The 22,621-nt window shown below is 42.5% G+C and overlaps 2 protein-coding genes across 2 annotated transcripts; both read left to right on the forward strand.

Moving 5' to 3' along the window:
• Positions 1-9,196: 9,196 nt before the first annotated feature.
• LOC146637696 (P2Y purinoceptor 3-like) lies at positions 9,197-10,606 on the forward strand. Its single transcript, XM_085349779.1, has one exon. The coding sequence runs from the start codon at positions 9,197-9,199 to the stop codon at positions 10,604-10,606; it is 1,410 nt and encodes a 469-aa protein (XP_085205905.1).
• Positions 10,607-16,435: 5,829 nt separating this feature from the next.
• On the forward strand, positions 16,436-21,109 carry LOC146637697 (proline-, glutamic acid- and leucine-rich protein 1-like). The gene is made up of 6 exons (XM_085350411.1): positions 16,436-16,483; positions 19,019-19,172; positions 19,266-19,321; positions 20,314-20,447; positions 20,719-20,842; positions 21,035-21,109. The coding sequence occupies exons 1-6, from the start codon at positions 16,436-16,438 to the stop codon at positions 21,107-21,109; spliced, it is 591 nt and encodes a 196-aa protein (XP_085206537.1).
• Positions 21,110-22,621: the final 1,512 nt, after the last annotated feature.

The following is a 22,621-nucleotide window of genomic DNA, read 5'->3' on the forward strand; positions in this document are numbered from 1 at the left end:
AGGTAGTGGATCAGCCCAAAGCTACATGGGAGGAGTTTAATGATCTAAAGCAGTTGGCGCCATAGTCACCAAGAACTGGCAACACACTAAGCTGTCATGGATTGAAATGTTGCCGTGCCTACAAGGTCCCTCTCTTCGAGAAGGCACATCTAATCAGAGTCAGAATACTTTATTGATCCCTGGGGGAAATTATTTGTCGTTACAGTGCTCCATTATAAACAAACATTAACAGAGACAGACAATACACTAAGAATAGCACAATATATACAGGCATATATGTACATAAAAGTCACTTATTAATAAATAGCTGAAAAAGAACATGTGCAAGAAGGGTGTAGCAGTAAACATGGATGAGTTGTACAGGGAGATGGAGATGGCCACAGGTTCAGTGGTGCTTTTCGGTAATTTCAGTCTCTCACTGAACGTGCTCCTGTGACTGACCAGCATGTCATGGAGTGGGTGGGAGGTGTTATCCAACATTGTCTTTGTCTTGGACAGCATCCGCCTCTCCGACACCACCTTGAGGGAGTCCAGCTCCGTCCCCACAACATTGCTGGCCTTGCGAATCAGTTTATCGAGTCTGTTGGCGTCTGCGACCCTCAGCCTGCTCCCCCAGCATGCAACAGCATAGAGGATCGCACTGGCCACAACAGACTCGTAGAAAATCCTGAGAATTTTCTGGCAGATATTGAAGGACCTCAGTCGCCTCAAAAAATAGAGACGACTCTGGCCCTTTCTGTAAAGTGCTGTGGTGTTTTTAGCCCAGTCCAGTTTATTGTCAATGTGTACTCCAAGGTATTTATAGTCCTCCACAATGTCAACACTGACCCCCTGGATTGAAACAGGGGGTCAGCACTGTTGGCCGTCTTTTTCAAGACCTCTGCAATTCCCCCTTGTGTGCTGTCAATCAACTTCTGGGCCAAATCCTGACTGATGCGACCAATGACTGTAGAATCTTTCATAATCAATGTTTAGAGTTTGTCACAGTTAGTGGGTTTTTGACAAACTAGAGCTGAATTCACTGACTGAGCAGAAAAACCGGGGGAGTTGAATATGGAGAGAAATCTGCCTCAAAAGTGTTGCAAATGCATATGATATGATCCATAAGCATAAACAAAGACTTACAAATGTGCACAATGATTTGTGTATAACCTTTGAGGGCTTGCAGGAATGTGCTGACCACATGTATAACTACTTTACAAATGCAACTATCCAAACCTAAATAAATACTGATGATTCCACACCAGTTATTACGTTCAGCTTCACAAATCTGGCCATTTTCTCTTTCAAAACCCCGTCTGTGCCGGACCTTTGCTTCAAATGGACAAGACAAGAGTAAAGCCCTTTACACACCAAGTAGATAAAACATTTTCGAGGTGCAAATATTTTATGTGTGTACACACTGACAGCTTTGTCCTCAGGAAATGAACTGCAAAAAAAGCTCTGTGTAGGTCTTTGGTTGAGTCATGGACTAAAATGACTCAAAGGATGGTTGGTTAATAAGCTGGAGTGAAAGATTACTGCTCCTGTTCCTCAGTTTGTGCTTTCAGACCTCTGACAGTTATTGTGACTAACTGTCAGTGACTGGCAGTGTTGATTCGTTTAAGCTAACACGTTCATCTCCCTGTAACCAGGTTGCTCTCCTCACCTCCAATTTGTGGAGCACATGCTCTAAAAACACCAACACAACTCTTCACATAATCCATTCTTCTACCACGGTGTAGAAAGGAAGAGTCCTACCCCGTGGTAGAACCGTCTAGATTTGTGTATGAATAAGTTTGTTTTTGCATTAAACATTATGGGACAAAAGATTTCCTATATGTGTCTTGGTGATAGCAGAGATGAATCAGGCTGTTTAGATGGAGAGGTGCTCCATCTAAACATTTATGCAGAAGGTCAGAATTAACTTTACAACTACAAAATAAAGTTATACCCATTTTGATGTTTATTTCTCTCACTTTCTCTATTGACCAACCTAGAATGTAAGTGTTGATTATGCCTTTACCCATGCTTGTGCCTGCACTGACGGAGGATAACCAGCCAACAACCAAGTCTCACATAGGTGTAGGTGTGGAAGACAATGTTCTTCTTTGCTTGTCAATTACAAATACTCAAGAAAAGCAACGTAAAACAAACTAAAACTGTTCTAAAACCTTGTTTTAAAACAGTTACTGATTTCTGTTCATCATATGATGATCAAAACTGGTTTTACTGGCCAGTTATGATAATTTGGGGATGTAGTGTAATGAAGGTCCTACTCCTGACAACACTTTATACAGTACAATTGTGTTGAAAATAGGAGAATTGAGGCAGAGATGAGGTGCAGACCAGCCGCGTGCTTATTCACCAACACTGACGGCCACTAAAATGTAACACAATCAATGCAGCCCACTGGTGGGACATCTGATGTTAACTGTAGTGATGGTCTGTGGAGCTAAAGTGTCATAAAGACAGTGCTTCAGAAACACTGTGTCGAGGCTGAGGTCGGCTGGCCAGAGTCACGTGACTAATGACGTCCAAAGCGTCATCCTGTATGTCACTGCTTCAGGACCTGATTCAGTGCTTTATAATCAGGTCCTGAAGCAGTGACATAAGGAGACGACTCATTGGTGGTTACTTTGGTGATGATTTTGGTGAACCAGTGTATAACACACACACACACACACACACACACACACACACACACAGTGTTGGGAAGGTTACTTTTAAAATGTATTCCATTACAGAATACAGAATACATGCCCCAAAATGTATTCTGTAACGTATTCCGTTACGTTACTCAGTGAGAGTAACGTATTCTGAATACTTTGGAATACTTAATATATTATCATGCTTTTTACAACAACGTGAATGTACTATTGCTGTGTGATTTATTACTATTACTGAAGGTCCGCGACTCCGAACTGTAGTAAAGGGACCTCTGACTGATACGGCGGGGTCCCTGTCGGCTCGTAGCCGAAAAATAGCTTTACTTTGTTGTGTGGGTCAACTTTTCTTGCCAGAGACAGAGAGAGGCGTTGAAAGACTGCTCCAACGGAACTTATTGTTTTCGGAGGAAAACACTAACACGGTGTACAGTCGAGTCTTAATAGCTTACTTACAACTGGGCTCGTCAGGCACTCTTCTTGGCTGAAGTGGTTATTATTATATTTACATGCTTCCAGCTCCCGTTTTTCCTCGATGACAACTCGTACCTTTCCACTCCCCTTTTTCTCCCTCCTCGCGCTCACAGACACATAACGTGTATGGCAGTCCATTCTCCCTGCAGCACGGACTACACTGCCCATGATGCTACATTCTTTAGAGCTATGCTTGTAGCATTCTGCCTGTTAGCTTAGCACAACAACAACGAAAATGCGCTCTCTCACCCAGGAAACACACAGTCGCAGAGAGAGAGAGAGAGAGAGAGAGAGCGTCTCCCTGTAACCATGGCAACCGTAACGCTGCCGCCTGGAACAACAGAACGTAGCTGTCAAACAAAACCAAACAGTCCTGACCCGCGACAAAATGAAACAGGAAAGTACCGCAGTGTAATCCATTTATTTCAACAAAGTAACTGTATTCTGAATACCACCTTTTTAAACGGTAACTGTAACGGAATACAGTTACTTATATTTTGTATTTTAAATACGTAGAGGCGGTACATGTATTCCGTTACTCCCCAACACTGCACACATATATGTATATAACTAATTCATGTGCATAAATGTGCATAAACAATAGACCAGAGAAGAATAGAGAAGCTGCTAATAGTCAGAATAGCTGAAACAACTTAATTTAAAATATATATTTCTGCATTTCTTTGTGTCTGACAGTGTTGACAAAAACCTTGCACTGCTCCAGCAAAAACCTAAATTATTAAAAAATGTTACACCTGGGAGACCAAAACATGGTGAGACAGCCAAAACTTTGTGTAACAATTATAAGTAAATATGTTTTTGAAAAATCAAAAAATATATTTTAGAAAATTAAAACCTGTTTTGTCCCTAATCTCAGGAGTCACTGTCTAACCTTAACCAGCACTTTAATGACGTTAAATAGTCTTTTCCAAAGTAACTTTGAGGAAAATGAACGAACATGTGTAGATTGATTCTAAACGGTTCTCGTGTTTCCTTATTTTTTCGATCTCGTCAGGGACGTGTTGGGTGCCCGGAAGCATAATATGTTGACGATTTGTCACCTATTGTAAAATATTACGCTTTGGGAGTGAGAACGTGTTTTGTATTCACACATCAAGTAGTGCAGATACTTTTCTGGGCCCAAAGGGATTTGCCTCTTTTCCAGGGATCAAATAGGGATTCCTGTCAGGAGAATGTGTAAACCTTTACACTGTAGAACTTTGTTATTTGAGTTACTGTTGCCTTTCTTTCAATGAGGCATTTTTGTTTTGGGGTTGAGCGTAGAGTGTTCATGAGTTGTCTTTATAAAAAGACAACTCATGAACTTAAGATGATTGGTGAGTTTTCTGTAAAACAAAAGGGAGTTTGGGAATCAAACCCAGGAATCTTTAAGTGTACAGAGGTTATTCATAAAAAGCTTTAAACTTAAATGGACGTGTCGTAACTTGATTTGTTTTCAGGGTAGTTGTTTAAAAAGTAGTGAGGAACACACACAGACACACACACACACACGCACACACACACACACACACACACACACACACAGAGGTGAAGTGGGGAGAAGAATTGGATGACACACAATGAGGGACAGAGGGAGGGACTGGATTACCATAGAAACTGCTCTGACTGCTCAGAGAAGCAGGCAAAAAGGTGAAAGCTGTATTGGTCCAATCGTCAGGGTCACAGATCAACCAAGCCGCTCTGCTGATGACTGATTGCAGCTAATGTTCACTTGTTGTTGAAATACAGGGAAAGGTTGCAGTCGTGGTGTCAATCAATGCAGTTTCTCAGCTATTCTGATGGGCAACAGAATAGAAGCCATATGGAGTAAGAGTCATCGCTGGCAGGGGTAAGCTCTTTGTCTTACAGCAGATTGTAGTGATGCAGGTATTTATGAGTTCGATGCTGTTGCATTTACACAACAACTAATGAACCTCCAGACACGGGAGAATTGTTATTTTTGTTCCAGAACATTTTCCAAAGCAGTAATATCTTTTTAAACATCCATTCAAAAACACATTTTCTTAGTTAGCCTTATGTAACTGCATGCCTCACTCTGGAACTCAATATGAGTTCAGAGGCAAACGGTTTGAGAGTTTTAGGCTTTTCCAGAAGCTACTTTTTATATCTAATTTTTTCCTGATACTCAATGTAAAGATTGGATTCAATCAACACCCATACAGCATGAAAATGTGTTAGCATATCGTGTTCTATCATGCTACTATGATTAGACAGAACAGTTCAGGTGTCTGCAAACTGTTCTTCATAGTTCTGAAAAACGTAAGGGAGCTAACATAAAAGTAAATAAAGAAGCACCAAAAGTTTATGGGGTGTTGCAACATGCTTTGCAAAAGGAATAGCTGCAATATACAATCTTTGTGATTTGCAGGAAACATGTATTTCTGGCACATATCTTTGTATTGTATAATTGTGAAAGACTCATGAAAATGTTTTTCATTTGTCAGTGGATACACATTTTCTTGTGTTAGGCTGGCTTTGTGCACTTTTATATTTTTGAAAATGTCATATATCTGAGAAAGCTACAGATCTGAGACACATTAAAAGTAAGGCGCCACCAGAAACACCACGACACATTTATGGCCTTGAAACTAATGCTTCAAATATTGAACCTATCGTCACACTTTCAAGATATATTTATTCCCCTTTTCGGTGTTTGATACAAAAACGTTTTCTTACTGAAAATTAGTTTAGATGCAGATGGTCATTTTAACTCGAAACAAACATATTCCTTTAGTTTACTGGAACTCTATAACAAACTAATATGCAGAGGTACACCTGATGTGACTCTTTCAGTGAAGAAACTACAATGTTGCCTGAGTGAACCCTGTTTAGTTAGAAACTGTTGACTTTGCTGATGCTGTTGCTGACTGCATGACATGAAATTACTCAGGGATTGTGATGACAGGAATGGGTAATATGTAATCAGTGGAGTGAGAGAGACCAATGTACAGAGGGATGCATAAAGACACGTAGGGAAAGTGTGGTTACTTATTGCTGAGTTAATGGAGTGAGAAGGATCTGAATCAGCAACATACCCTTGTACACAGGAAGGCAAACAAGCACTGCGAATGAGCAGCATACAACAGGGGGACAAACAGATTGTGCAAAGGCCCCAGTGAACAGTTAATGGGAGGGGTGGGGTTGGAAAGCAGTAGCTCTTTATTATATTGCCCTCAATATAATGATAAGATAAGATAAGAAAACATTTTTTAAAGGACTTTTATGCTTTTAGCTATAGACAGGTGACAGATTTAGATTGCAGGCATGGTTTCATTGTAAGCTGATGCAAAGTTGTTCTGAGCAAACAGCGTATGAGAAAACGTTTCTGTTTCTGATGGGAGCAGATCCTTTTACAAACACAGTGTCTCCATCCTTAGGGGACGAAAGTTACTAAAAGTTTAATTAGCAGAAAAAAACAAATCTATGTTATAGATTAAAAATTGTGTGGATTTGTATCATTTCTCTCTAATCTGTGCTAACCAGTGATAACAAGAAATAAAACTGGTTTTTGAGTTTTCCAGTTAGAGTGGACGAGGCTAAGCATCAGGCTTTCAAAAGATTCAAAACTCTGTCTTTGGTTGATTAATAAGCTGGTGTGAAAGACTGGTGCACCCCCTTCATGGATTCTGACAGTTAGTATAACTCGGGGGTGTTCATTCATTTAAACTGACATCCTGCTGTTACCAGGTTTCTGTCAGGCAGAGTAGATCGATTTGTTGATCAATTATGAATTAATGTTCAGTTAATTTCACTGCTTTATTCTATGTGGAGATGTGGGTGCTATATTGTTCTTTCTTTGTAGTTTTTTTGTGTTAAATTAGGTTTTTTGTGATTTTTGGTTTGTTTTTTGTCTGGGAGCTGAGACAGTCTCTAAGGGGATGTGGTTCTGGGGGAATAACAGGACGATTGAATCTTGAAGCCCACATCATTTTTTGGACACCACTCTGACAGCCAGAAATTTAAGGAGAACATGCAGCTAAACATGTCACTCCTGGTCCAATTGGCAAGCAAACCAGCAAAAACGACAGTGTTTTGGCAAAGTTACACACCAGTTTATTATTAATTCTATGTTTACCCTTAGCCAGCAGTTTTAAATTTCCCTTAATGTTGCTAACTCTGGCCCCTGAAAGACAATTGACAGTAACATTGATTAGTAACAATTGACTGTAGTTGCTAGTGTCTCTAGCTTCATATTCTATGTCCACATTGACTCCCTGAATTGACACAGTGGTCATTGTTTTCCTGGTCCCCTTAAAGTCTGCAATTGTTTCCTTGGTCTTTGTCACATTGATCTACGGATGATTCTTCTTGCACCACACGACAAAGGAGTCCACCACAACCTGGTACTCCATCGCATTACCCCTAGCAATACATCCAACCACCGCAGAGAAAAAGCCTTGGAAGGTGGCAGATCCCTGCAGTGGACGGAGTCTACGGTGTTAAGGGTGAACAGGAAAGGGGAGAGAGTGGTCTCTTATGGTGCTCTGGTGTTGCTGATCACCTTGTAAGACAGCGGTCCCCAACCTTTTTTGCACCACAGACCAGTTTAATGTCAGACAATATTTTCATGGACCTGCGTTTACGGTGTCACAGGTACCAGTCCAAATTTCGTCAGACAGGTTGCATTTACTATATTTTTCAGACCATAAGGTGCACAGGATTATAAGGTGGACTAAGCGAAACAAAACAGTCAGACTTTACTCAACTCATTCTTCTTGCTTCCGTATCATTGATTCATTAATGCTGAATTCTCTGGCAGCTGCTCTATTCCCATGTTGTTGCAGTACATTAATGACAAACCTCGTATTGTGGATGGATTATCTCAGTTGTTGTCCTGACTGAAGTTTGGTTTACAGCATCCTGCCATGCGATTGCATTTGTCCCTAACCATCGGGAACCCTCACGTTAACTTTTATCGAGTGGAAAAAAGTTGGCGTTCATCCTCCAGCTATGCTAACATAGCTGTGTCGCTAGCGATCACGTAGCACATCATTATATACCAGCTAGCCCAACTTCAGTAACCCTACAAACGTCACTGCTGTTTAGTTTTCTGTCTTCATTTATGTTGGAAGTGATAGCAGAGCTGTACGTTTGAATTTTCTCAGAAATCTCTCAGTCAGAACATGCTATATCATGTTTAGGTGGAAACTAGCGAGCTAACTTCCTGCTAACTTCTAACTCTGTTACATGTAATAAATTCTGTTTTCATGGATTCCTGGATGTTAAACTTCATAGTTACACCTGGTAAAGCAGCAACACTGATCATTTTATTAAAGATGAAAGAATTTAGACAGTTTTTAACTCTCAGTGATGCTGCAGTGTTCGTTTGACTTTGGGACCTGAACCTACGGAGTTTTGCTCCGCGAGGCTCCTGACTGCGGTAGCTGTAATGCTACGTCAATCCATCAAGCGGTGCGGCTTTGTAGCTTACCAAAGTCATACTAAAACATTTTTTGACAGATTTTTGAGCCTACCAAATAAAAATCAGTTCGAGGTCAGTAAGCACAACCAGAATTCATACTTAAGGCACACCGGATTATAAGAGGCACTGTTGATTTTTGAGAAAATTAAAGGATTTTAAGTGCGCCTTATAGTGCAGAAAATACAGTAATATTAAAATTTAATGATCTGAAACATGTAAGTATGACAAGAAGCTGTCCATGAATCTCAATGAACTGAAGCACAAATGTTAAGAAGACTGTGTGAAACCATCTGAAGAACTGACAAAGGCATGGTTTACAAGCTACTGAATAATGGAATGTCCTTTGTTTTTTAACAGAACTCCATAAAATACTGTGAAAAAGTTTTAATGTACCTTTGAAATCATAGCAGATGCCCACAGAACCAGGAACACTACTTGATCAAAACTTTCAATACTAAGATAAGAGAAAATCTGATGAAATAAAATTCCGATAAATGACTGCTGTCTTTGTTTATTTCTAGGTAAACACTCATACATGGACAGGACCAAGGATGATAGAGGAGAAACCTGCCAGAAGTCCAAACATACATGCTGAATCCTTCTCTCTCATATCAAAATAACTTTTGCTCTCACGATGTCATCAAGACATGAGGTTCCTTCAGATATCAATGTGGATACGTTCCACGATATCCTCAACTCTTCCTCCCCATCCTCACCAACTCAGTCTTGCAGCATAGACGAGTCGTACAAGTACATCTTCCTTCCCATTTGTTATTCCTTCACATTCATCTTTAGCATCTCTCTTAACTCTGTCATCCTCTACCGTTCTTTCCGTCGGACCAAACGCTGGAATGCTTCTTTAATATACATGGTTAACCTGGCCTCTACAGACTTTATGTACGGCCTGTCACTGCCATTTCTTGTAGGAAGTTACATAATGCGTGACCGCTGGGTTTTTGGGGACTTCATGTGCCGTGTGGTTCGTTTTCTCTTCTACTTTAACCTCTATTGCTCTATCTTCTTCCTCACTTGTATCTCTGTGCACAGATACCTTGGTATTTGCCATCCAATGAAAGTGATAACGCTGGAGACCAAGAAGGCCGTCAAGTGCACTTGTGTCCTTGTTTGGATAATAGTATTTGCTTTGACTTGCCCCATCTTCCGTTTTGCTCAGACTGGTCATGTGACAAGATTAACAGGGTTTGGAAGCAATGTAAGTACTGACAACCCGAGTAATAGCATATCACCAGAAAATGGTAATGTGGGCTATGGTAAATTGGAAGGGATAATTGAAGAGTACCAGAACTGCTGGGATGATGCCATCGATAAGGAGTTTCCTGATTATGTACCCTATGGCATTACGCTCCATTTGCTGGGCTTTTTTGTGCCATTTTCCATAATCGCTTACTGTTACTCTCACGTAGTTCTGACCATATTTAGGACACTGCATTCTCAGCCCTCACTGTGCAGAAATCCAATGGATGAATGCATGGAGAAAAGAGATGGGAAAGCCTCAGCAGTTGTTAGAACGGGAAGAAGACGAAGCAATGGATTGCAGAAGATGGCGGGACGAGATGAAGGGATTTCCATTTCACTTGGCGCGCACTCCCCATATGCCAGTCGAAGGCGTAAATCTATCAAAACTATTATCACTATCACCCTGCTATTTGCTCTGTGTTTCTTCCCCTTTCATGTTACCAGAACCATCTTTCTTTTGCTGAAAGTGACCAAGGGAGTTCCCTGTCACACCATGACGGCAGTCTCTATGTGCTATAAGATTACCAGACCTTTAGCATCGTTCAATGCATGGCTCAATGCCCTTCTTTACTTTCTGACTAAAGATAAAGGAGGAGCTCACTGCTGCCAAGCAGTAAACACCCCTACCCAGCAGCATGCTATGCTACAGTTGCCACTAAGAGTGATGGGAAAAGGAGAGGGTGAAGTGGACAGAGAAACAGAAGACCGTATTGACAAAAAAGAGAATAAAGCATGTCAAAGTCCATCATATATGAACAGAGCAAAAGTTAAATATGTAGCTGAATGAACTTCAGATGCACTGCTGGATGTTATTTATAGACACCAATAAGCAACACATTAGTAACAAGTGAATCAGTCCTGCTTCATGTTAATCATTTATGTAAATCTCATTTTGGGATCCACTATCCACATCTTGGTATAGGGACTCACTGACATTGGTTTTACCTAGCTGGACAATATGCATTGCAATACTACGAAATTTACTCAAGGAACATGCCAAACCAGTAAAGACACTGTCACCAGCTGCTAAGCTCCCTGGATCCCAATCAAATTCAACATCTGCAATACATACCGGGAGAAGTCTTGATTCCCTGGGCCAAACCTTCAACTCCAGAAGACCTACTGGCAACATCCTCCTACCAGACACCAGTAAACACCAGATGTCCACCATATCCTGACAATTGGAATCAGAGAACACAGAAGACTGAAATTAACAACTATAAATATCCACGCATATATACAAGGGAAACAAACAAATGTCACCATTTTTAGACTCAGTGAAATCGAAAGCCAATATCACAGACTGTACATAAAAGATCGAAGTACCAACGGCAAGATTTGTGAAAGCAAGCAGAGGATGTTTTGTAACTTCCCCCAAGGGAATACTTCATCAACTACTGTTGGCTGAATCCTGTCAGAATGCTTATTTATTGCTACTGTCGATGTAACGTTTACACAATAGTTATAAACTTTAATTCTGCAGGTTAAAAATGTAAATGTATAGCCATTGCATTTATAATATTTTAATCTCTTCATGTAAAATAAAATAATGTACGATATTCTTAGTCTCATGGTTTCTTCTTGCAGATACATGATACAATCAAGCATTAAATGTTTGTTAAACCATGGTGTGTCACATCAGTATTACATAAGGTTGCTGCTCTGTACAGGGAATGAAGCTACACCTTTAGTTACAAAACCAGCAAACCACTTGCATCCCTACACATAATGATTTTGCAACAGGATGTCACAGTTTAAGGCTTCAGTCCACGATTCCAACAAGCTGAAATAAGAAGCTGCGTGTTTTAAATTTATGGAGAATGAAATAAATGATCCAGTATGTGTAATACTAATATGATATATACAGGTGAGTTCTTTAAAAATGTTTCCTCATGCACAATTGTCACTAAGGGGAAATTAGCTGTTGAAATATTTGTACCAGTCTGTAAACGTGTTTGTATATGTAAGTCTACAAAGGAAATGATCCCACTGAAAATTGAAAAATTAAATTTGACTTAAATTTGGTGGCCTGTGGATAGAATTAATGGGTGATGCCTGAGAAGCTACTCCTTTGATATCTGTCTAAGGTCGCATGTTTCATTCTCAAGGCTTCCATAACAAATGTGGCCTTTGGCAAAGTTTATTGCAGCCTGCATATAGCATAGGTTCCCAGTAAATATTTGTTTATTGTTGTCTGCACAACACATGCTAGCCAGCACAGAATCACAGTAAAGGGAAGCCAATTCTGAAGACAGCCAGTCTCAAGTAAGGTGATTGGCTGACAGTTCAGTTTGTTTGTTTTAAGTGTGAAAAGAAGCCTTTGTAACTACTTGATGTTTTTTATTATAAATTTTTTTCATTCACAAAATTAAGACATTTAGCAAAAGTATTTTACTTAAACACTTTAATATAATTTCCATCACAACCAATGATTTGTCTGTCTTGACGCATGCTCACTCATCCAAGTAAGTAAATCCCAAAAGCTGATTCAGTTCATCTGGACGTTTTCAGTGGGAGAAACGTTTCGTCACTCATCCAGGTGACTTCTTCAGTCTCAGCAGGTTTCCCCAATCTTATCAACAGTACATTTGCACAATGACTGAAACTAGCACAACTGAATGAACGATGGGCTGTGAGGTCCTTTCCTTGATCATCAATATGCAAATTGTCACGACCATTGATTAACAACCACTGATCAATGGCCATGAGTACCAATCACAGAGAGTTGGGGAATGGCTGCAATCACAGCATTGTAAGTCAAAGTTTTTGGCTTCGATCCTCAACCTGCTGGTGGGCAGCTCTGAACACCACATCCTGAACACCCTGGATTTTGTCGAGAAGGTGAGAGATGTCATTATGGAGGCAGATGAAACCATGGTCTCGTACGATGTTACATCTCTCTTCACTTGCATCCATTGAAGTGTTGGAGATAGTCCAACCTCAGCAACAGGACCACTCTCAGCATCGACCAAATAATAATAATAGTAATATCCATCCATCCATCTTCATCCGCTTTATCCGGGGCCGGGTCGCGGGGGCAGCAGCCTAAGCAAAGAGGCCCAGACCTCCCTCTCCCCAGTCACCTCCTCCAGCTTATCCAGGGGAATACCAAGGCGTTCCCAGGCCAGCCGAGAGATATAATCTCTCCAGCGTGTCCTGGGTCTGCCCCGGGGCCTCCTCCCGGTGGGACATGCCTGGAACACCTCACCCAGGAGGCGCCCAGGGGGCATCCTTGTCAGATGCCCGAACCACCTCAGCTGGCTCCTTTCGATGTGGAGCAGCAGCTGCTCTACTCTGAGCCCCTCCCGGATGGCCGAACTTCTCACCCTATCTCTAAGGGAGAGGCCAGCCACCCTTCGGAGGAAGCTCATTTCTGCCGCTTGTATCAGCGATCACGTTCTTTCGGTCACTACCCACAGCTCGTGGCCATAGGTGAGCGTAGGGACGTAGATCGACCGGTAAATTGAGAGCTTCGCTTTTACACTCAGCTCCCTCTTCACCACGACGGACCGGTGCAGCGTCCGCATTACTGCAGCTGCAGCCCCAATCCGTCTGTCGATCTCCGGCTCCCTTCTCCCATCACTCGCGAACAAGACCCCGAGATACTTGAACTCCTCCACTTGGGGCAGGAATTCATCCCCGACCCGGAGTGGGCACTCCACCCTTTTCCGGCTGAGAACCATGGCCTCAGATTTGGAGGTGCTGATCCTCATTCCCGCTGCTTCACACTCGGCTGCGAACCGTTCCAGTGCGAGCTGGAGGCCCTCACCCGATGAAGCCAACAGAACCACATCATCTGCAAAAATCAGAGATGAGATTCTGAGGCCACCAAAGCGAAAGCCCTCCGCCACTTGGCTGCGCCTAGAAATTCTGTCCATAAAAATTATGAACAGAACCGGAGACAAAGGGCAGCCCTGGCGGAGCCCATCACCCACCGGGAACGAGTCCGACTTATTGCCGGCAATGCGAACCAAGCTCTCGCAACGGTTGTATAGGGATCGAATGGCCCGTAGCAATGGGCCAGACACCCCATATTCCCGCAACACCTCCCACAGGACACCCCGAGGGACACGGTCGAATGCCTTCTCCAAGTCCACAAAACACATGTAGACTGGTTGGGCAAACTCCTATGCACCCTCAAGTATCCTCGAGAGGATAAAGAGCTGGTCCAGTGTTCCGCGACCAGGACGAAAACCGCATTGTTCCTCCTGTATCCGAGGTTCGACTAACGGACGAACTCTCCTTTCCAGCACCCTGGCATAGACTTTCCCAGGGAGGCTGAGGAGTGTGATCCCCCTGTAGTTGGAACACACCCTCCGGTCCCCCTTCTTAAAGATGGGGACCACCACCCCGGTCTGCCAGTCCACAGGTACTGCCCCTGATCTCCACGCAACATTGCAGAGGCGTGTCAACCAGGACAGCCCTACAACGTCCAGAGCCTTCAGGAACTCGGGGCGGACCTCATCAACACCAGGGGCTCTGCCACCAAGGAGTTGTTTAACTGCCTCAGTGACCTCGCCCCCGGAAATTGGCGGGTCATTCCCCTCATCCCCAGACTCTGCTTCCTCCTCGGAAGACGTGTCAGTGGGATTAAGGAGGTCCTCGAAGTATTCCTTCCACCGCCTGACAATTTTCTCAGTCGACGTCAGCAGCGCTCCGCCAGCACTATACACAGTGCAGGTAGAGCACCGCTTTCCCCTCCTGAGACGTCTGACGGTTTGCCAGAATCTCTTCGAGGCAGTCCGAAAGTCTTTTTCCATGGCCTCTCCGAACTCCTCCCACACCCGAGTTTTTGCTTCAGCCACTGCCCGAGCCGCATTCCGCTTGGCCTGTCGATACCTGTCGGCTGCCTCCGGAGTCCCACAGGCTAACCAAGCCCGATAGGAGTCCTTCTTCAGCCTGGTGGCTCCCTTCACCTCTGGTGTCCACCATTTGGTTCGGGGATTACCACCACGGCAGGCACCAACCACCTTGCGGCCGCAGCTCAATGCAGCAGCTTCGGCAATGGAGACGCTGAACATGGTCCATTCGGACTCAATGTCCCCAGTCTCCCTCGGAATGCTGTTGAAGCTCTGCCGGAGGTGTGCGTTGAAGATCTCGCGGACTGGAGCCTCTGCTAGACGTTCCCAGCACACCCTCACTACGCGTTTAGGTGCACCAGGTCTGTCCAGCGTCCTCCCCCGCCACCTGATCCAACTCACCACCAGGTGGTGATCAGTTGACAGCTCAGCCCCTCTCTTTACCCGAGTGTCCAGAACATATGGTCGCAGGTCTGCTGATACGATTACAAAATCGATCATCGACCTACGGCCTAGAGCGTCCTGGTGCCACGTGCACTTATGGACACTCTTATGTTCGAACAGGGTGTTCGTTATGGCGGTTAGCACAGAAGTCCAATAACAAAGCACCGCTCGGGTTCAGATCAGGGAGGCCGTTCCTCCCAATCACGCCCCTCCAGGTCTCGCTGTCGTTACCCACGTGAGCATTGAAGTCTCCCAGCAGGACAACAGAGTCTCCAGGTGGTAATAGTAATAATGAACTTTATTTATAAAGCACACTAACAAACCAAGGGTATACCAAGGTGCTTGACAAAATAAGGAGATGGAGATGGGAGGGAAAAGGGAAAGAGAAAGGACCTGGCATTTATCAATTATAAAACCATGACAATCATAATACATAAAAGTAGTTAACAAAGCATAAAGGATAAAAATGTATCAGCACACAGCAGATATTATCTAGGTGGAAAAGCAAGATCAAATAAATAAGTCTTTAACCGTGATTTACACAATGGCATAGAGTCAGATGCCCGGATAGCAACAGAAGGATTGTTCCATAAGACTGGAGCAGCTACACAAACGCACGGTCGCGTCAGCCGAGAACGAGGTTGCTCCAGAAGAAATTGGGTAGCAGATCTAAGTGCTCTGACAGGAGTGTGTAACTGAAGTGTGCTTGAATTGTGTCTTAATTCCACCTACTTCACATACAAGGGTCAGTACTACAGGCAGAAACATGGGCTCCCCAGTTTCACCCATCGTGGCCAATTTGTACATGGAAGAAGTGGAAAAGAGGGCGTAAAAATAGTTTTGGCTTCTCTTCATTGGTTGCCAGTAAACTTTAAGTTTAATTTTAAAATGTGAGTTTAAACTTTTGGATGTCTACATGGCGAAAGTCCCCAGTATATCTTTGACCAGTTGAAACCTCATGCTGCTTCCCCAGCACTTAGGTCTTTAGGACAGAAGTTACAGTTGGTGGGGATCGGACTTTTCAGGCACCAAGGCTGTGGAACTCTCTTCTGTTGTCTTTACGCTGTGTCAACTCCATTGACTCCTTTAAAAAGCAGAAAGACATTTCTCTACATATGAGCTTTTAATTAACTTTTTCCTTTGGTTTATAATATTGTATATTATTTTAGTTATATTTCTGGTTTTATTGTGAAGGACTTTGTGATTTTTGTCTATGAAAAGTGCGAAATAAATAAATTTTACTTACTTACTTGCTATCCTACCCTGGAACAACAGCAAGTCATTGGTTCAGGTATGTGGATGGCACCTGGGTGAAAATCAAATCTCAGGAAGTTCCACAATTCACGGATCACATTAACTCAGTGGACCGACACATGAAATTCACCAGGGAGGATATGTGGAAGCCGCTGGTGGTGGAGCAGGTGTGGGCTGAACAGACTCCTCAGACCCTCCAGGATCGTGACACCCTGTCCCCTAGCAGAGGGGGCCGTAACATCCTTGAAAACGGCCTTTTTATATAATTCTGAAATGTACATTATTTTTCAGTTTTGGATAACCTTACCTTTTTTTAGCCTCTGTCAGTTCACCACTTACCTTTGTACCATTTCAACTATTCATTGGACTTGAACGACTGGAATTGTAATAAATAACTGGAATAATTGAATTGTTCTAAAACCGGTAGAATTTTATGCATCCTTATTTTGTCAACTTGCTGATGTGGACTGTACCAATACAATTCTCAGGGGTGATTTCAACTGTTTATTATGCCCTATATTGGATAGGTATCCATCACAGGTAGCTCAGTCCAAACATGTTAATGCGCTTTTAAATACAACAAAGGAGTTTGATCTCTTGGCTGTATGTAGGCAACATAATCCCCTTGAACAGCAGCACACATTACATTGTCCGCCACATCTGTCAGTGTTCCAGACTGATTATATATTTGTATATATCTGACAAATAAACCCAACTGCCTATTAGCACAGCTATCAAGGAATGCTCTGGTAAAATCCTTTATTCCAGCCATAGTGGATGAGAATAGTCATCCACTATGATATCTATGGAAAAGTTAATTTATTTAAGAAATAAAAAAACTTTTCCACAGATACCAGAGAATCAAGTTACTATTTTAGAATCTCCCATATAAGTGGACGAGATTGTTTCAGCACTTCAGTCAGGGAAATCTTTACTTCCTCAACTTGTTTCCAAGTTGCTTCCAAAGCACAATGTAATGACTTGCAAGTCATGGAAGAATTAAAACTGCTGGTGCAAACATTACACTAATAGCCATGAAAATAAGAACACTGCTCTTCCTTTTAGTCAATGAACCTTTTAGTCTAGTGACTCTACAACTGCCAAAGGTTAAGAGTGGGTGGGGCCTACCAAATTTAGACATGTTGGTTATTCAGGCCTGAACTCTCTCCTCCTGGGTGAGAGGTGGATGCAGTGCTGTGAAAACCCTTTCCCTCAATAAATTTCATAGGGAAACACCACCTCCTGTTAAAGGCAGTTTCCTGAATAAAAATGTGTTATGAGCATGGGGCAAACTAAGGACAATGTCTGAAAGTAGCTCAGTTAATATTCTTGTAACATTAGATGACCCAGAACTGTCATTGCAAAGTGTAGGATCAAACTTTACAAGTTGGCAAAGAGCAGGCATAAAAAGAATATATAATCTTTTTGATAACGGAAGCTTTAAAACACCCTGAAGTCTCAACATCACCTTTCAAGTAATGATTTCTATAAATACCTACAAATAATGTTCTTCTGAAAGCTGGCTCATGAGGACATTTCCACCAGAAACAGTCTGCTGGAAAGGTTTTTCTCTGAACCACAGAAAGCACAAACACTTTGTGACAAAGTTTTATTCTGACATATGTAGTTTGAACTTGGATAAACTTGAATGATGTTTGGGACAAAATGTTGCTGCTGCCCTTCAGAATCTCAATATGTAATAGATATAAAGAGTTACAATATAACATACTGCATAATCTTTATATTTCACCATATATTTACAGTAAGGATAAAACCAAACTGTCCTAAATGTTAGACTACAGTTGGAAGAAGGCTCCATTGTTTGTGGGAATCATTCTGACTTTCTGAAGAACAGTTTGTGCAAACATCAGTAAAACAATCACTCTCATTGCCTGTTTATGCCCTGTCCTTATCTTCAATGTCCTGCTGCTCTGTTGCATCTTAATTGCCCCTTGGGTATAAATAAAGTCTTTCTGATTCTGATAATGAGTAAACAGTGCCAGCAGATCCACTACTTTGTTTGCTTTGAAATGTTCCTGACTCTTTAATACAACACAAAGAAGTCATTCACACAAATGCTGGCAAGAAAAGTATTTTGATTAAGTGGGTCAGACATGAACCTCAGTCTATCTCCAACAATCATAAAGGTTTTTATGTCAATAAAATAAGGATATTATGTTGATATTTTCTGCAGAAATGGATGAAACCAGTGAAGTTCTGAGACTGAACTGTAACTTGGACTCACAAATATTTTGTAATGACCGAATAAAAGGTTGGATCCATGTGGGAAGGAGCTTTCTTCACTTTATTTTGGCCTGAAAACTGAAGGCTCTGCCTCCCATTCTACTTTTAAATACTCTAGGAACAACAAGTAGGCCTGCAGAGCGAGAGTGAAGTGCTCTAATAGGGTGATATGGTACTACAAGGTCATTAAGATAAGATGGGGCCTGATTATTTAAGACCTTGCATGTGAGGAGCAGGATTTTGAATTCACTTCTGGATTATATCAAATCTAACTTGATATCTGAGACTCGTGTATAAGTCAATTCTTTTTTTCAACTAAGAGATTAGTCATGAGCACTAAATCTAAAAAATTTACTTTAAGCTCTGACTTTATGAAGCTAAAGGGAACCAGTGGTTTGTTGGGATGTGCTGAGCTTTCTTCTGTTCCTGCTCCTGTGCGTGGGGTGTCCTGTTTCCAGCTCCGGGCAGGACTATCGGCTGATGTTGTTCCTGGAGGAAAGCCCGGCCCTCGTAGGACGAAGCATTTGGTGATGGCAGATACAGTCGGGCCATCGCTGCAGAGGAAAGGAGACCATCTAGCCAATCAAGATACCTGCCTTGCAGCTGTCAGGGGTGAGATGCAAACCAAGTTTAATGTTATTGGGAGTTTACTGGTATACTACGTATGATATTCTGATACCAGACTGACCTTTGTCATCCTTGTAGCACTGAGACAGATCATACAGACCAGTGGGACGCTACTGAAGGACGACATTCACAAGGTAAATGTGATTTAAAGTAACATAAGCGCTACAAAAGAGTGCCCAGCAGAGGGAGACACTTTCTACAGGCGTCTCCAACCATCCACAGATCAGCCTCTGCTGCAGCGAGTGGCACCGAGCCGCCCGCTTTGGAAGAAGATCCGTGTTTAAGCAGACGTGATGTTTGCAGTTCTTTAAGCAACGATTTCCTCCACCCACAGTGCATTTCTAATGATCCACATGAAATATCCCAACGTGTTCTAATATGTTCTTGTAGCCAGAAAAGAAATTATGTAACTTTATACACAAATTATAGTGATGCATGTTTACTTTTTTAAATAGAGAACGCCCATATCTGTGAAATTGTTGCTCAAAGTGCTGCCGAACATCATCTGTTTAAACCTTGTTCTTCTTTTAAAACTGAATTTTTCAGTGTACAGTTTAATGGATTCATGTGTGTTATTGTTTTAAACTAATTATTAACATTATGCATGATCATTTTACTTGACTAGCAGTTTGTTTTAAAAGATTAACATGGTTATTAATGTGTTATTAAATAGAAACAGGCCGTTTTCCTGCTTATTACACAGAACCTAGCGCAGGTAATAGAGTAGTAATAACATAGGAATTAGCACATTATTGCATTCTTGTTACCCTGCAGTTCCCACATCATTAGCTTCAGTTTGTGGACCATTATTATCCAATTGCATCAGTTTCAGTGTAATATTACTCGGCTGTAACTGTAAGTGGTGTGGTTAGCGTCGACGTGTAGTTACATGTCTCAGCAGGTCCACGTCAGGTTGTGGCGTAGGGTTAAAATGGGATACTGATTACAAGTTATGATGTAGTAAGACACGTTTCCCATCTTGTGATGATCTGCAGCTGTAAAGTAAAATGCTTTTGTTTGTTTTTTCCATCATTTAGCATTTTTGGTGTATTGCAGGAGAGACTCTTCATTTTATTGTTTTTAATAACGAACGATTACACTGTTGTGTCCTGTCGATTCCTTCAAGCGGCTCCATGAGGTGGTTCTGCCACTGTGTGTGCGCCTGCAGCAGCAGCAGTCTTGCAGCAGCAATGCATGTGAATCTGCAGGGAGCGCGAGTGGGCAGTACAGCAGTGCTCTGACTCGACGAGAACTGTACAGGTACGATCTTCATGTTAGCGATGAGCCACACATTAGTGTTTCAATAGTGTTACGGTGCTCCTCCTGCTTTTTGTTCAGGTTGAGTTTAAATGTTCCACTGTTGACTGAAGGAATGTCCACACAGTGCTTTATTCAGACTGGACCCAGTCTGACACCACCCTAGCACCAGCACCACTGTGGGCCCCGAACTGGTCTATGTTCTGTAGATGCAAAAGTTCACTTTAGCTTCGTGTTGGACTGAAGGAGCTGTTTCACTTGTATGAATTTGAAGGTTATTGCTGGCCCTGGTCCTGGTCCCCTCACCCTGTTGGCCCCCACCTCTGACCTGTGCTGTGTCAATCCTCAGTAACGGGCGCACCGACAGGTATGCGTGTGGGCCCAAGTGGGATTCCCGAGTATACAGTGTTTTTAGCTTGTGTGTATAATTCGTTCGATAGTCTTTATGGCAATGGGGCCGCGTTCGTTCGGTTGATAATCTAGATCCTGGGTTATGTTCGCAGGCTATAGTCCCTCTAGACTGTTTGGGTTTAAATTTGGGGTTGACAAAGCTGAATTTGCATCTAAAACCGTGTGTTTGGGTTTTGCAGAGCGAGACACGTGCTCTGTATGGTGTGTTGAGTGTGAGGGAGAAGTGTCTCCCAGAGCAGAGTGAAGCAGACTGACAGAAGAAGGAGGGGCAGGCAGCCCGACTCAGAGGGGAGGAGCTGAGTGAGGTGGAGGAGCTGGGAGAGGCAGTCTGTGTGACCGCAGGGGAAAGTGTCTAAAACAGAGAGCAAAACAACAGGGGTAAAAAACTACAGCAGAACAGGAGGAATTGGGAAAGAAGGCACAGGATTATTTAAATTAGCAACAAGGGGAAATGTGTTTAAAATTAGAGAAGCAGAGTGTCAAATAATTAGGGATGAAATGATATTAAATAAATCTTTTAATACAGGTGACCACGGACCTGGTCCTCCACAAGCACATCGGCCAGAGTAAAATGATAGATTAACATAATTGGAACCACAAAGAGGCCACGTTTGGCTGAAAATTTCACATCTCCACCTCCACGTAGAAGCTTCGAGGACGGTCAATCTCTCCCTGAAGACTAAAGTGCATTAAAATTGAGTTGAAAGGTACGGCTGATGGACTTGTGGAGGTTGAGAAAGTGTCCAGACTATCGCAATAAAAAGACAGGACATACACACACACTCAAACAGAGAGACATCAAATGCTTTTTGTAGAGAAATTTGAATCCACAGCTCCACGGCATACGCAGACATTGAACTGCCTACTAACCCACACATGCAATAAAATCAGCTTGCGCTTATGAACACGTCAATTCTTTTCAGCAATATTAAAGCAGGGAAACTTAACACACACTAAATGCTGAGTTTATCCACTGCTGACAAACAACCTCTCCGGGCTGCAGGACTGCTGATTGAGCAACACAAGTGATTACTGTATGAAGAAAATTCTATTTTGGTAATATTTAAATTATGCATTTCCGTTGTCCTGTGAACTTGGTGAGGTATGAGTTGGTTATATTCTTTTTTAAAAAAATAACAAGGGAGGAGAGAAGGCTGACACAGGGCCCGGCAGCTGGACCCACAACAATAACCTGAAAATGTCAACGGTGCTGCAGGAAAGCGATCTCACACAGACGGAGACGGAGGGTGCTAAACCAAAGGCCAGTTTCATAACACGGGGGAAATTCCCAGTGACGTGACGCCCATTAAACCCGGATGAAAAGTGAGGCCGAGCAAAAGAATGCTGACCTTGATAACTCTGCATTAACACTGTGCAGGGCAGTGACGGACATCAGATCTACAAACTGAGCCAACAAACATCCAGATGGTGAATTAGAGCACACAATCTGCCTTAGATTAAATTCTGACTCTCACCAAAGGCAATACAACTTTCAGGAGGAGGAAGGAGTAACACATCTATACAGACTCATCAGACCTGACAAATGAATGCTCTAACAGGGGAGTCATTACCATCATTTGACAGACGATGACATTAAAACAAAAGGCAGGAGCCTACAAGATCAGTGAGATGGAGAAATAAACAACACAGAATAGTGGACGCTGGAAAGTATGTGGCGAGAGATCAAGTTGCCCTAACAAAACCTGGTCAACTATCGTTAAAACAACCACATGGTCCTTCACATGAGAGCAGAAACAGACTCAGAA

The sequence above is a fragment of the Diplotaxodon limnothrissa genome, linkage group LG3 (assembly GCF_057381915.1).
Source record: "Diplotaxodon limnothrissa isolate DT_005_m linkage group LG3, D_limnothrissa_male_GT1.1, whole genome shotgun sequence".
Lineage (NCBI taxonomy): Eukaryota > Metazoa > Chordata > Actinopteri > Cichliformes > Cichlidae > Diplotaxodon > Diplotaxodon limnothrissa.

Excerpts from the sequence above, each read along its gene's own strand:
- LOC146637697 (XM_085350411.1), top strand. The coding sequence starts at position 16,436 with ATGAAATTCACCAGGGAGGATATGTGGAAGCCGCTGGTGGTGGAGCAG. Across the intron at positions 16,484-19,018 it reads AGCCGCTGGTGGTGGAGCAG|CTCCGGGCAGGACTATCGGC; the intron begins GTGTGGGCTGAA and ends TCCTGTTTCCAG. Across the intron at positions 19,322-20,313 it reads TGAAGGACGACATTCACAAG|CGGCTCCATGAGGTGGTTCT; the intron begins GTAAATGTGATT and ends GATTCCTTCAAG.
- LOC146637696 (XM_085349779.1), top strand. The coding sequence starts at position 9,197 with ATGTCATCAAGACATGAGGTTCCTTCAGATATCAATGTGGATACGTTC.